This window comes from Vitis vinifera, chromosome 11, assembly GCF_030704535.1.
Source record: "Vitis vinifera cultivar Pinot Noir 40024 chromosome 11, ASM3070453v1".
Lineage (NCBI taxonomy): Eukaryota > Viridiplantae > Streptophyta > Magnoliopsida > Vitales > Vitaceae > Vitis > Vitis vinifera.
The window spans coordinates 16,811,443-16,825,547 of NC_081815.1; the positions used below are offsets into that span (position 1 = coordinate 16,811,443).

General features: G+C 32.4%; 2 protein-coding genes across 3 annotated transcripts; one reads left to right on the plus strand and one right to left on the minus strand.

Annotated features, from left to right (window-relative positions):
* Window positions 1-1,338: 1,338 nt before the first annotated feature.
* Window positions 1,339-1,911, plus strand: LOC104880766 (uncharacterized). Its single transcript, XM_010658468.3, has one exon. The coding sequence runs from the start codon at window positions 1,339-1,341 to the stop codon at window positions 1,909-1,911; it is 573 nt and encodes a 190-aa protein (XP_010656770.1).
* A 181-nt stretch (window positions 1,912-2,092) lies between these two features.
* On the minus strand, window positions 2,093-13,316 carry LOC100255720 (oxysterol-binding protein-related protein 4B). Of its 2 annotated transcripts, none has more exons than XM_002265438.5 (7): window positions 13,186-13,316; window positions 7,225-7,368; window positions 6,198-6,443; window positions 5,778-5,874; window positions 3,294-3,585; window positions 2,913-3,015; window positions 2,093-2,547 (listed from the first exon to the last, which is right to left on the minus strand). In XM_002265438.5, exons 1-7 carry the CDS (start codon window positions 13,222-13,224, stop codon window positions 2,293-2,295), a joined length of 1,176 nt encoding a protein of 391 aa, XP_002265474.2. In that variant the 5' UTR covers window positions 13,225-13,316; the 3' UTR covers window positions 2,093-2,292. The 2 variants fall into 2 exon arrangements, with proteins under 2 accessions (XP_002265474.2, XP_019078748.1); XM_019223203.2 differs by lacking the exon at window positions 13,186-13,316 and adding an exon at window positions 8,082-8,245.
* Between the last annotated feature and the right edge of the window lie 789 nt (window positions 13,317-14,105).

The following is a 14,105-nucleotide window of genomic DNA, read 5'->3' on the forward strand; positions in this document are numbered from 1 at the left end:
TTAAGTATATAAATGTGTTTAAAACCGTGAAGACCTTTTAAACTTATAACAGACAATATCTACATATTTAAGTATAAATCATTACAAATAATAATTAAAACCAATCATCGACCCTAATGTAAGGGTTTATTTAACCCTCAACTCTGATGTAAGGGTTTATTTGATCGCATAACATCATAAAGTTTCTAGCATTGCTATATAAGTATGGATTAATGCAACTACTCTTAACTATATAAACGTTAAGGACCCCTCTAAGTTAGAGCAGACAATATATATATAATAAAAAAAATACGATAAATTTTTTCCAAAAAGATGAGCATAGTTTTAACATGTTTTTGCTAATTTATTCCTCCTTAATTTCCTCTTATATACATAAAGGATGATTTTCAGACATATATAAAAAATTTAACTAATTTTTATTATATATTATTGTTTAACATTTTGTAAGATAAATGAAACAAAAAGAATATAAGACTATGTTTGGTTCTCACAAAATTTGATGGAAAATACAAAGGAAAAAAAATATAAAGGAAAAGTAAAAATAAATAAAAATAAATAAAAAATAAATTTAAAATCCATAAATTATTTTGATATATTACTTTAAACTTTATTTATTTATTTAAACCTTCTATATAAAAATTAAATAATTTAAAAATATAGAAATTTCTTAATAATTTTAATTATATTTTGACTTTTTTTTCTATCTTTTATAACAAAATCAAATACGGAAAAATTATTTTTCCTAACATTTTCTTTTCTTTTCCTTTTACTTCTCGAAACCAAACCCAAGTTTATTCTGTTTTTTTTCCCACTTTTTTAGACTTTTACTAGCTACAAATGGTGGGAGTTGGAGGAATAGATTCTTAACATTTTTTTTTTCTTTTCCTATTACTTTTCGAAACCAAACCTAGTCCAAGTTTATTCTCTTTTTTTTCCCACTTTTTTAAACTTTTACTGGCTACAAATGGTGGGAGTTGTGGGAGGAATAGAAGTTGTCAGGAGTAACCCAAGAAAATGGTCTAAAATTAAAAGTGTATTTGACATTAATTCTAATAAGTGTTTTCAACTCTTTTTATTATTTTAAAATATTAATTTTTTAAATATTAAAAATATTAAAAACATTTCCCATAATTATTGGCAAACAGGCTCGCAGGTGAAAACAAAGGAGTTGGCAAGCAAACAGAAAAAGACGACCTCCTTTTTAGTCAATAGGATAGAGACACGAGACATTTCTTGAGAATCCAATCACTTTATATACAAATTCTACATCTTCCTCACCACCTCTCACCCTCCACACAAAGACTTGTCTCTGAGAGACTGAGAGACTGAGAGAGAGAGATGGGTTGTGGATTTTCATGCAGATCGTCTTCTACCTTCAGCAACATCCGTGTGGTTCACCTCAATGGCTATGTCGAAGAATTCGATCCTCCTGTGACCGTCAGCCAAGTCACAGGCAAGCCACCACTGCACTTTGTATGCACCCCAGCACAGCTAATTTCAGTAGGTTCCAAGCCATTGAAGCCCGATACTCAGCTCGAGCCGGGCCATGTCTACTTCCTACTACCATTCTCAATGTTCCATTTCGAGGTCTCTCCTATGGACTTGACCTCTATAGCGAGTAAACTTACAGCAATTGCCAAAAGTGCACGGTGTGAGGCCAAGTCCCCTGGACCTGGTTTCTCAGCCAGCCCCATGAGGACTGCTTCTTCACCGGCCAGAAATCCGAGTCCTAACCACTTTTCGGATCAGAACATGAGGGTGGAAATGGCGGCTGGTGATGGAGTATATGGTGGACAAAGGTCTTGTAAATCTCGATCATGGAAGCCCCTTTTGGACCCCATCAGGGAAAGATCGTTCAATCGGAGAAGTGAATCTGATTTGCAGAAGGAGCATTCAGAGATGGGGAAGTAGCTTGATTTCATGTGGGCTATGTTCTTGTACAAAAACCAACCTGTCTGGCAATAATTTCTACAAGGAAAGCTATGAGGCTTTGCCGAGTTGTAATAGGTGATCTGTTGACTTGAAATGAGATTTGATGGTGGTTGTGCTTTCTGTATGTTACCGTCATTTTTTTTCCAGGAATCTGCCGTAGTAATTCTCAAATTCTGCCGATTTTCCTCATGATTATCATCTTTTGTAGATTAGTTTATTCCAGTAATCCAAAAATGAGATATAATTTACACTTGTGGTTCACAGACAGGGAGGTATATAACTTGTAGCCTTTAAATTTCGATAAGTGAAGGTCTAAATCAGGTTTAGATCAGCAACTAGCCTGCTAATGAGAGAAACATATCAAAGAGGGAGAGCAATGGGGGCTGGTGGCACCAAGTCTTGAATAGGTAAGCAGTCCCAACCACCTTCCTTGCCGCTAAATAACTTAAAATGCTTAGGAACCCAAGTTTCTCCTCTTGACTTTCTTTCTCTCAACCCCTCCCTCTCCTTTTCTTCAATGGCTGTCTTGGCTGCTTTTGCTTTCTCCCAATCCTTGTTCATGATGCCTTGGCTCACCTCACCCCACACCACAGCTGATTCACTCGGCCAAACTCCCTGATGCAAAAGAGGTAAAAATCAGACAGTTACAAGCAAACGTACGTTGTTTACATTGTACTACCAACAGGACAATCCTCTCATATCCCATAACTGAGCCCGAGCTGAACGAGGTCTAGAATGGATCATCATGTTTAGATTCACTGAAAAACCAACCATCTAGATCTCTCAATTGAGAATGCATGACCCACATGGTGGGAGCCCAGTCAAAGAGAATCTATGTCAACCTCATGACTGCATTATTGTAAAACAATGGAGGACCTCCACATATGATCACTTGTGTCAGTGATACGAGAAAACCATTTTTCCTAAGTACTCAACACGACATGAGCAAAAAACTGGAGCGCTGAGTTAGAATTTGATACCTTTGGATCCTTAACAGTCGGGGTTTTCAGTCCTGAAAGCATTTCTTTTGCATTGTATATGATTGAAAGTTTCCCATTATTGATGTCCTTCATTGAAACAGTCCTGCATATTGATGTTAAAGGGAAAAAAACTGTCAATCTTAACTTGTGGGAATCATGTTTAGGAAATATAATGAACACTTTTTTTTAATGCATTTACTACTCAAAGATAACACTGGCAATAATAAATTTGTTAAAGCAAAAACATTTCTGTAGAGTTCTCTCTTATGGTTAAAATTTGAGAAACATGAGCCCCTTTCCAGTTAAAGCCCGAGGGTACTAATACCACTGCAAAATTAGAGAAAGCTTTTATACTTGAATTGTACCCAGTAAGCGAAATACCTATCCCAGTGGCCATCAATCTCATATATTGTCTTCGAAGATGACGACTCAAAAATCTTTCCTTTAATAGATCTGTAATTTGATCTGCGACCTAGAAAAGAACTGCCTCTGTAACATAGCTCAGCTTCAAGGTCAGTTTCTCGACAACGGATTCTGACAGTACCAACCCAATCAGCACTGGACACTGGAAGAAACCTGATCAAGAGCCTTGGAGAGTTCATTTCATAATTTTCACCTAGCTTCAGGAGCCTCAGCTGCCTATTCCCATGTACCTCGGCTTCAACTGAAGCACCTACAACATCAAATTTTAGGAAAACAAATGTGTAAATGGAATTAAAAATACTTAATAAAAAGTCTGCCTTATTTTTGTTAAACTTCTCAGTATACAAATTTTGCCAGTGGCTTGCTATTCTAAAACAATAAAACATAAAACAGAGAGAATTTGTCTCTGCAATCCATAAAAACTAACACAGATAACATTTTGGTTGTGAACAGTGAATCAATATAACATCAGACCAATGACCAATATTCACAGTCACAATCATTATAATTACTGTCACACTGTTCATTAAATCGCAACAATTTATTATGAGTATAGTAATTGTTATCAGAATAGTTTCAAAACCTTAAAAAGAACTAACGTGACAAATGACAGATGCTAGAAGGTTAATACCAACACTTTTGTGGTTCTGAAAGAAGTTTTACCTCAAATTGGTTAAAGTAACAAAATGTTGGAGTCATTCAATATATCCAAGCTAAAATCTGAATCTTGATGCCTACCAAGTTAATGGGCTCCTGTAACATTGTTTCCTCCATTTTTCTCAAGCTTTGTGCAAAAGTAGGATCACTCACTGAATTTAAATAATCTGCCTCATTCTTCAGAGTTCAAGATTTCCCGCATTGGACCTTCATGCAAATTATTCTTAATTTGAAGAGCCTAGACACTAGCTTACTTGTCAGTTGATTGCGATTCTCCAAGCTTAGTAGTATAAGTACTCTCAGTCCTAATAGCACATTTAGGCAAAGGGGGCCAATGGTATTTGAAAGACGGCAGGGGCAAAACAGGGGAGGGGCTTGAGAAGCTATTAGTAAGGGTTGTGATGCTTTCTATGATCAAACTAATATTCCTGTGGACAAAGGTCATATGGTAAAATTTGAAATGAAATCTGGTGCGAGGAAAGTGCTCTTAAATATTGTTCCTTGGATTTGTTTGCCTTGGCAATTTATCAAGAAGCTCTGATTGCTGATGTATAGTGTGTAGATAGAGGAAGTATAGGAACTTGAGATCTATCAGATTTTATCATCATTGAAAGCTTGAGCAAGTGGAGAGTTTGACAGTCTTATATCTATAGGTGTACCACAAGAATGAATGGTAAAGATGCCTTAGCTTGGAAGTGCTCTGAAATGGTTCCCTTTTTTGTTCAAGTCATTTTCCATGGCACTTTTTCCAAGGGCCTTCACCCCCTCTACATCACCATACCATGTTCTTATGCACCTCCTTAGGAGGGCCTCTTTCTGTGGAAAGGTCTTTTGTGTGAGAATCTTTATGGGGGGAGCTATCAGCATTTAACTTCATTTTCACAGGCTATAGGTTCACTTAGATTGGGGATTTTGTCTTCTCAGGATGTCATCAGGGGATGGGATTGGCCTAAGGCCTTTTCCCATGGCCTTGGCTTTGGGATCTTTTTTCTCTTCTTTAGCTTTTTAGGGTTTTTTTTATATACCCCCCTCCATAGCACATTTTATACATATTGCTTCTGCTTATCAAGAATGAGAGAATTCCCCCTTTAAGCAGAACTAAAAGCTTAACAGATCCTCTCCAAATGCCCTCTAGAACCTCCTCACTATGGATTCCACCTCACTTCAAATGGTAAAAACATTCCTAGGATCTTGGTTTTCAAAAAGGCTGTCTTCGTAGGAGAAAAACAAAGTAATGGAGAGAAAGAAAAATGCAAAAGCGACAAGAAAAAGATGTTAAGAGACACCCCATCTAGTTCAACCTTTGTGGAGTATGTATGAATTCTTACCAGCTAAAATTATTCAAATGCTAGGTCCCGGAAGGATTTCATATCTTAAACCATTTGTATCATCTCACCAAGCAGACAATTTTCCTCTTGCACTCAATGGGCTTCAAACAATCAGGACAGTGAAAAAGCATCTGCTGTGAGAAATAAAAAGGAAATTTCTCTAATTGGGATTGGGCTGGAGTGTGTCGTTAATATTACAGAAACAAGGAAGGAATCTACAAGAACTCATACAACCTACAATTCGCGTTATAGCCTACTACACTGAAAATATGAATGAGGAAGGATCCAAGAAACTGATACTAGGATTTGATAATAAAGGATCAATAAGAAGTGTGCAGCTCGGCTAATTCGTTCATGAGCATGAATGGTGTCTATGGATTTAGAATGAACAATAGTAATTTTGGCCTATCACAATTTCCATGTTAAGATGAATGTTCTCAAGTTATAGTGAAGGTACCATAGAATTTGGGAACAGGATATTGGCACCATATCATTTCAATATTTTCCTTCTCATCAGTTGCATGAAGGGCAGACACCGGTGGGTGATGCGAAACCTGCAAAGATGAAGCATAAGAGCACATTCACCTTAAGGAGCAGCCCATAACAACTTTATACAGGACTAGTTTAAAACTAGTTGCGGTTCAGTTTGAATCAAGCTCAATCTTTTGAGTGAGGTTTCCTACAGTTGCATGTTGTTCATTTTAAATTCACCAAAAAACCTCTGTTTTATGTTTTTAGTCTTCTTGTTTTTGGTCCTTTGTTTCGAGTAAAACCACTAAAAAAAAGTTATCTGTTCTTGAATTGCATACAACATGTTTTTAGAAGTGCCAAAGGAGCAAAACATTGAATATAAGGCACAAAACATTAAAGAAACTACCTGTTCAAGTAGGACATTGAGAGTTCCCTTTGAAACATGGTGAGTCTCTCCAAGAATGGGATTGAAAGGAGCAACACCGAATATCAGAGGCCGTGTGGTAGATATGCTCCAAGCCACGACTGATGCAAATCTTTCAAGAGAGCTCTCTGCCTTACTGCACCTACTTAGCATATCATTCCCAACACAATACACTGTTTCGCCATAACACTGAAGTTGAGACTTGGGCATGTTGAAGAGAGGGGGCAGCTGAACTTGCAGAAAGAACACAACATAGCGTTACCATTCATTCATTCATCATCATCATCATCAACTTCGACTGTCATGCCACACTGACAACATTAATGTTAATATTGAAACATTGTACTCAATGAACAAAGCCATGTTAGACATCAAATTCGCCATCTACCATTAAAAGCTCTAAAAGAGTAATCCACAACCTCCATAGACCACTGATATCAGAAGACAGAAATTAATACCAAAGGTTCTACTGCATAAGAGCATTAAAATGCCTAAAAGTTTGCAGAAATTTACATCACTATATCTTCCATATCCAGTATAGAAATGCAAAAGGAAGCATTTGGGAGATGGGCCACAAGGTAACTACAATCTGTCTTCATGGTACAAGTCAACAGAAGCACATTACAAAGCTTAAAACATGAAAGCAGAGTGCAGTGACAGAGAGAAGAAAATAGATTTTTCTTTACTTTCATACTAATCAAAATTATTAGGCTTTAAAAGAACATTTCCCTTTCCTTCCATTCCAAGTCTAAAAATAAAAATAAATAAATAAAAAAAGAATTATGAAGCTTCAAAAAGAAGTTTCACTTCTTTGGAAGATAAGTCTCACAAGTCAAGGATGCTTCCATAATAACATAATTATTCTTCCATAATTTTATTTTTATTTTTTATTTTTTTGTATTTTTTTCACATGTGATTGGCATTTTTCATGTTTTGGAGCATGTGGAATTCGTACATTAAAAGAATCAAATTATTATTAAATAAATAAACGAGAGAAGGGCGTACGTGCCTGGAAGCGGGTGAGATCAGATCCGGGCCGTACATTCTTGAAAATACTGACAATCCGTCGGATCAGGTTCGGCGCTCTGTAAGTGACGTCCGATTCTCCATCCAACGACATTGGCGCCGTCAGGAGTATCGTCTCTCCGCTGACCTGCGCCTCAGCGTAACATATACCCCACATTTAGTAACCAACACTCAACATGCACGTGAGCAACACGCTTCTATCACTACAAGTCACATTCCATTTCCCAAGACAAAATATACTCAATTATTTTCTTTAATTTCATCTATAATATTAAAAAATTTATTCAAAAATAAATTTATTTAAATTCATTAAATAAAATTTTAAAAATGGCCAATGTTATTCGGCCTATCCTCTTCCGTTTTCTACCCTCCATAAATTTGAAATCTTATCAAATATTTTTTCTATCATTTTTATTTGCCTTTTATATCGTTAAATTAATTATAATAATAAACAATAAATAATAAATCATTTCCTAATTTATATTAATAATATCAATTATCATATTTTAGGAATATGATAGGAGGAGTACACATAAAATCACTCAGAAAATATTGTAAGAACATAGTATGCTTGAAAACTAAAATAAGGTGGTTGTGGTCTGTGGGCGGCAGCGCATAATATCTAATTCCAGAGTGGGCAGAGAGAGACAGAGAGAAAGAGAGAGAGAGATTCCAAACACAAAATAATAATAAATAAATCAAACAATCATTGAAAATTCAAGAATTGGATCATCGGAAAACCACTTCAGTGGCCTCAGAAAACCACCCACTTACCAAACCAAACAAGCAGTTTCCCGAGAAAAGGAAAGAAAGAGAGAGAAAAAGGAAAAGAAAGAGTACCATTTTTAAGAGATGGGTGTTGCTCTGAAGACAAGGGCTTCACTGCAGGGACAGAGAGAAGTGGGAAAGCAGAAAGAGAGAAAGAGAGAGAGAGAGAGAGGGAGAGAAAGGGGCTTTGAATGGGGTTTTGGCTTTGTGGAGAGTGAAAGGCTCATTTCTCATTCATATATGACCATATATATATATATAAATATATACACATATACAGAGAGAAAGACAGAGAGGGAGAGCCACATGGATACCATTTGTCGTCAAATCTGAAACGGTTTTGGAGAAGGAAAATATGGAAATAGATGGTGCTGTTAAATGGGTTTTCTTTTTATGGGACAAATTGGTTAATGGGCCAACCTTGAATTTGATGTCACATTGGCCTTGATGTCAGGAGGGAATTCGGAATCTTTTTTTTTTGTACTCATCTTATTCTAGTGTTTTTCTTATTAAAAATAGAAATTATGTCACCAACTCATGTTTGGTAACCTTTGTTTATTTGGACTTGTCATGCCATTTGGGATCATGATTGGGCGCCAAAATTTTCTAAAATGGTCGTTTTAGAGTACAACAAGGTATTTTACTTTTGTGGATTCTTTGATTTTAAAAATAAATAAATAAATAATTATAAATGAATCTTCCAAAACTCCCTTTACATCCCCTATTTACACATCCACATGAAAATTAAAGACTCGTAACTTATTTTTTCTCTACCTTAAAAAACTTGTTATATAAATAGTTGAGAAACAATTAAAAAAATGTAGATGTAATTTATAAATAAGAAATCGTGAAATGTTTCAATGTAAATAGAGGGAAAAAAACTTGAAATTAATGGCATTCAATATTTGAATGTTAGACATCGGACACCTTTAAGAGTGTCCGAAAGTATAGGGTTGGATGCCCTTAAGAGCGTCTGAAGGTATATGGTTGGGACAACTATAAAATGTTCGACCCTAGAACTCATAAAAATAATCATAAAACCTCTATCTTCTAACCTAAAAAAACTGTGATAAGAAATTTAAAAAAATGTATAAAAAAGATACTTGTACACTTGTAACATCGTTAGATATGATTATTTTTTATCCATTAATGAAAGGCATAACTCTTTTGTTAAATTTTATTTAAGAATAAGGAGACATTAAAAGAGAAGAAATGAAGGAAGAATGAAAGGGAAATAGATGTATTTTTGTGTTGAAAAACATTTTAAGAATTTCAATAAGGGGTATCTATATATTAAAATTTTTTATCAATCTTTCATCATTTTCTCCAATATTTTCAAAATCAAATCAAATATTGAATCAAAAAGTTATCGATTTACAAATCACTAGTCAAATCAATTGTTGAATAGCAGTCAAACAAGTGATGTCATAAATATATAATTTATATTTTAATAAAATTAAAAATAATTATAAAAAATTAAATAAAAAAAAATATATATATATATATATATATACACATAATTAAAAATTTTAATAATATTTTATATTTGATATATCAAATTAAATGTATTAATATATTAAATTTTATTAAATAGAACATATATGAGGATATATTTAAGATGAAAAGAAAATTATAATATTTAATTGAATTGCATATACATGTATTTTTTATTTTAAAAATTATAAAAATTATTATATTAATTAATTTATATTATTTTATATTTATAATTAATAATTATTATACAAATAATAGTATATATAAATATTTATATTTGTTTAAATATTTTATATGATAAAAATTTAAAGTAGGAGTATATATATATATATATATATATATTTCATATTATTAACCATATAATTGTGTAACTTGGTGTTCTATGTTCATTTTGTAAACCACATGTCCCAAGTCAGAATTCTACAGAGCTTCACACCATAAGAGGAAGTACATAGGTTTGGAAGGAAGGGACAGAATTCTACAAAGCTTGGAAGGAAGGAACAAAATTCTACAAAACATTTATGTAGTACTGATACTTTCACACCGTAAGAGGAAGTACATGGGCTTGGAAAAAAGGGACATGGGCTAGAATAATGGGTAGCCCAATCAGAATTTTGGTCAAATCATGATTGATCGGTTCATCTAGTTCAATCGTTCACCCTGGTCCATTTCACTAGACTGAATCGAAAAAACTATCTGTCTAGTATTCTCTTGTATTATGAGGAGATACTGAGATAGTCAAAAAGACTTTATACGTTATGACCTTTCTTCTTGCAATTTCTAGTTATAGGGTGACAAAAGAACTCCTAAAACCTGACTCGCCGATAGCGCCTCATGGTGCGACAAGGTCCAAGCACGATGGGGCTCTCACCCTCTCCGGCGCCCCCTTCCAAGGGACTTGGGCCTAGTCCACCGTTGAAGACACTTCTCCACACTACAATTCAGTAGAAGTGGCTAAAGAAGTCGGAGGAATAAGGTAGTTAGGCAATTGTATGCACTAGGGTACATTAGTATTATGAGAATTGCCAAATATTTTAATTTTTATAATTTTAAAAATTTATCTTTTTAAAATACTCAAAACCAATAAATTAAAATTTAAATGGTATAGAATCCCAAAACATCACACGTGATTCTACATGATAGGCTAAGAAAAACTTCCTAAACTCAATTCCTTATAGTAAAAGAAAAATGATTTCTTATTTGACTTTTGATTGTATTATTGATGCTCTCAATGTACATTACTTAACCAACTTAATCTTAACTTACAAGTCAACTTAATTTATGATCAAGTTGAAATGTTGGCATTTTCCCCAAGTTCAATTAATTAAGGTTATCTTAATTTACAAGTTAACTAAAGATTTATGGTTGGTATTTTCCACAAATTCCATTAATTAAGTTTTACTTTTACCAATGCATCCAAAATCAATTTATTTATGCACTCAAAATTGTTAAAAAATAAAAATTATTTATATATTAGGTTTGGTTTCTAGAAAGTACTAAGGAAAAAAAATGCCAAGAATTTTTTTTTCATTTTTAATTTCATCATGAAAAATACAAAAGAAAATAAAATATAATTAACATTTATAAAAAATTTACATATTTATAAATTATTTAATTTTTATATAATAGGGAAATAATGAGTGCAAAAAATCATATAAAAATATTTTATTGAGTTTAAATCTATTTTTTATTTTTCTTCACTTTTTCTTTCCTTTTATTTTCTCTCTCTATTTTCTTTTCCTCAAAATTTTTGGGAATTAAACATAACCTAAATTATTGGTATAGAGGGAAAAAATTGCAGTAAAATTGTTAATAATTTTTTTACAATATTTTTTTCCTTTTTTTTTAGATTTTTAATTTATCATTTTTACTCAGACAAATTTGACTTAATAGAATTTTTTATTTTTTTTAAATCTTAAATCTTAAAAAAAACCCAATTTAAAACTTAAGTTTAAAAAATAAAAATAAAAACTATTCCTATTCCTTACTTATTTCCTTCTTTTAATTTTAATTATTTAAAAAAAATTGAAGTAGGGGTTTGAGAGTGAAGAGGAGGGCAAAACAATAATTTCAAATACTTTTAATTAGAATAAAAAGGTAAAATTGATTATATTTACAACTCTCCTAAGCAAGAAGATAGATTTGTTCCTATTAGAAAACTTATTTTAAGAAATTTTAAAATTATTAAATTCTAGAGCTATCTTCATATCCTTTATGAGTAGGTTTGTTGGGAATTTACATTATTACCATGGGTAAGTGAGGTGGTGAGGAAATAATAAGGTCTCCACAAATAAATTTGGTGGATGAGAATGTAATTTCCATCCCTAAAATGACATGAGGTAGGGAAAATTATTTGATTTCTATTTGATATTAGATTTGAGTTGAGGAAAATTACATAAATTATAATTATTTTTATGTCAATTCATATAATTGAATAGGTACATAACAAACAAACGAGTCATGTTTGAGTCATGCCCATGTCATACTATGACAAGACACGATTCATTGTAATCCCTAGTTTAATTTTTATATAATATAAAATAAGTAAAAGCATAAGTATTTCTAGTTTATTTCTATTTAATCAGAATTTATATTTAAGAATTGTAGAGTTTTATCATTTCTAAAAAATTTAAGAAAAAAATATGTGAAAAAAATGAAAAGTAAAGAAAAAAAATATTAAAATTAATTAAAAAGTTATAAATTTTCAAATTATAAAATAAATGGGTTGAGATTAGAGGAGAATATAAAACTAATTTATTAATAATTTTGTTTTTTTTATTATTTTAATGCCTCATTTCTAAAAGCCAAACAAATGATGGAATTATTTTTACATGCTTTTTAAAACTTATTTTTATATAAAGATTAATACAGTATTGGATGATACGCACGTCTATCCTACCACACCTCCCATATTTTGAAATCGATCCTGTTGAGACATTTTGAAAAGATCGAATGACTCAAATACCAATGTTTAGACAATATTTTCGTGATTTAAAAGATTTTGGGAATAGATCGTATGGGACGCAGTTATACCTAAGAAATGGGAAATTTTGAGTTCCAAAGACCAACGCTTTATAAGAAGACTTAAAATAAGTAATATAATTTTGATATAAAGATATGTATTGACCATAAATTTATTTTAAAATTTTTTTAATTTTTTTTTCTTTCTATTTTATTTTTCTTGTATTTTACTTCAAATTTCTAAAACACCAAACATAATTTAAATAATTGAAACTACATAATAAATAATTTTTTTAGTATTTTCTTTTCTTTTTTCAATCATTTTCACGTCCATGCGATAAAAGAAAATACTAGGCGCTAAAGTTGACAACACTGCATGCAGAAAATATCGTAATCTCAGACAACCTCTTACCCACTTTTGGATGCTAATAAATGTTTAATTATAAAAAATAAATAAATAAAAACAAAGATTCTTGATCAACACAGCAAACAAGGAAAACGATCAAACTGGGGAGTAGAGTTAAAAGCAAGAATATTTTTAGAATTTTTCTTTGTACTTGAAGCATGTAAGGTGGAGATGGAGCATAGGATGATATCAAAGTTAGAATTTTCCTAAATATAGTGATCATAAGCATGTGCCAAACAATCAAAAATCATACCAACCATATTGCGAACAAGTGAATTTTCCGAGAAAAAGGAAGAGAGAAAGAAAATTAATTACCAGTTGAAGAGAGAAAATGGTCGAGAAGAGATGCTCCATCTGAAGGGAAAGGCTTCACTGGCAGTGCAGAGAGAGAGAGAGGTTGTTTGGGTGGCTTCGTTTTGGTTGTTTGGTTTTTGTGGGGGAGGGGGAGAGAAGAGGGTGCCCCTGTTTTAAAGGGCTCGTTCTGGGAATGGTCAAAGGTTTCGTTTTCGGTGTATTAAAATGAGTTGGTGGCTAATGAATGCAAGGGGTACACATGTAGGCAGATTTGTCTGTGAATGATTTTAATACAGAATAAAAATAAATTCTTAATCCTTGCAGCTATTCTCTTATCGTGTTCAATAAATCTCTTAAAAGCACTTTTCTAAACCATGCCTCCCTATTAAACAAGGGAGAATTGTATTTTACACTCGATTGGATTTGAAAATTGGCCCAAGATCCTTATATCTTTTATATTTAAGCCCAAAACCTAATGGAAGAGTGAAAATTAAATTCAAGAACATTACTTTTTAAAATTCCTAAAATATCCTTGGCTATCAAAAATGAAAAAAAACAATGGGCTTCCCACTTCTCTCTCATTCTCTCATTCTCTCTTTCCCTCTCTCTCTCTCTCTTTATTCACTTTACTTTTCTCTCATATATTAATTGGTGGGACCATGTAAATTAAATTCTAGTTAAGGAAGTGTCACTATTTCCACCAATTATTTTTCTCTCAAAAAAATATTTTTTAAACACCTTAAAAAATGGTATGTTTTTTTATCTAGGGAGAATTGTGTTTTACACCCGATTGGATTTGAAAATTGGCCCAAGATCCTTATATCTTTTATATTTAAGCCCAAGACCTAATGGAAGAGTGAAAATTAAGTTGAAGGATATTACTTTTCAAAATTAATTTCTTAAAATGCCCTTAGCTATCAAAAATGAAAAAAAAAAAAACA

Coding starts and splice junctions, on each gene's coding strand:
- LOC100255720 (XM_002265438.5), bottom strand. CDS start 13,224: ATGGAGCATCTCTTCTCGACCATTTTCTCTCTTCAACTG. Junction 5,875..6,197: donor TCAATGTCCTACTTGAACAG/GTAGTTTCTTTA, acceptor TCATCTTTGCAG/GTTTCGCATCACCCACCGGT. Junction 3,586..5,777: donor TCCTGTTCCCAAATTCTATG/GTACCTTCACTA, acceptor TTGATGTTGTAG/GTGCTTCAGTTGAAGCCGAG.
- LOC104880766 (XM_010658468.3), top strand. CDS start 1,339: ATGGGTTGTGGATTTTCATGCAGATCGTCTTCTACCTTCAGCAACATC.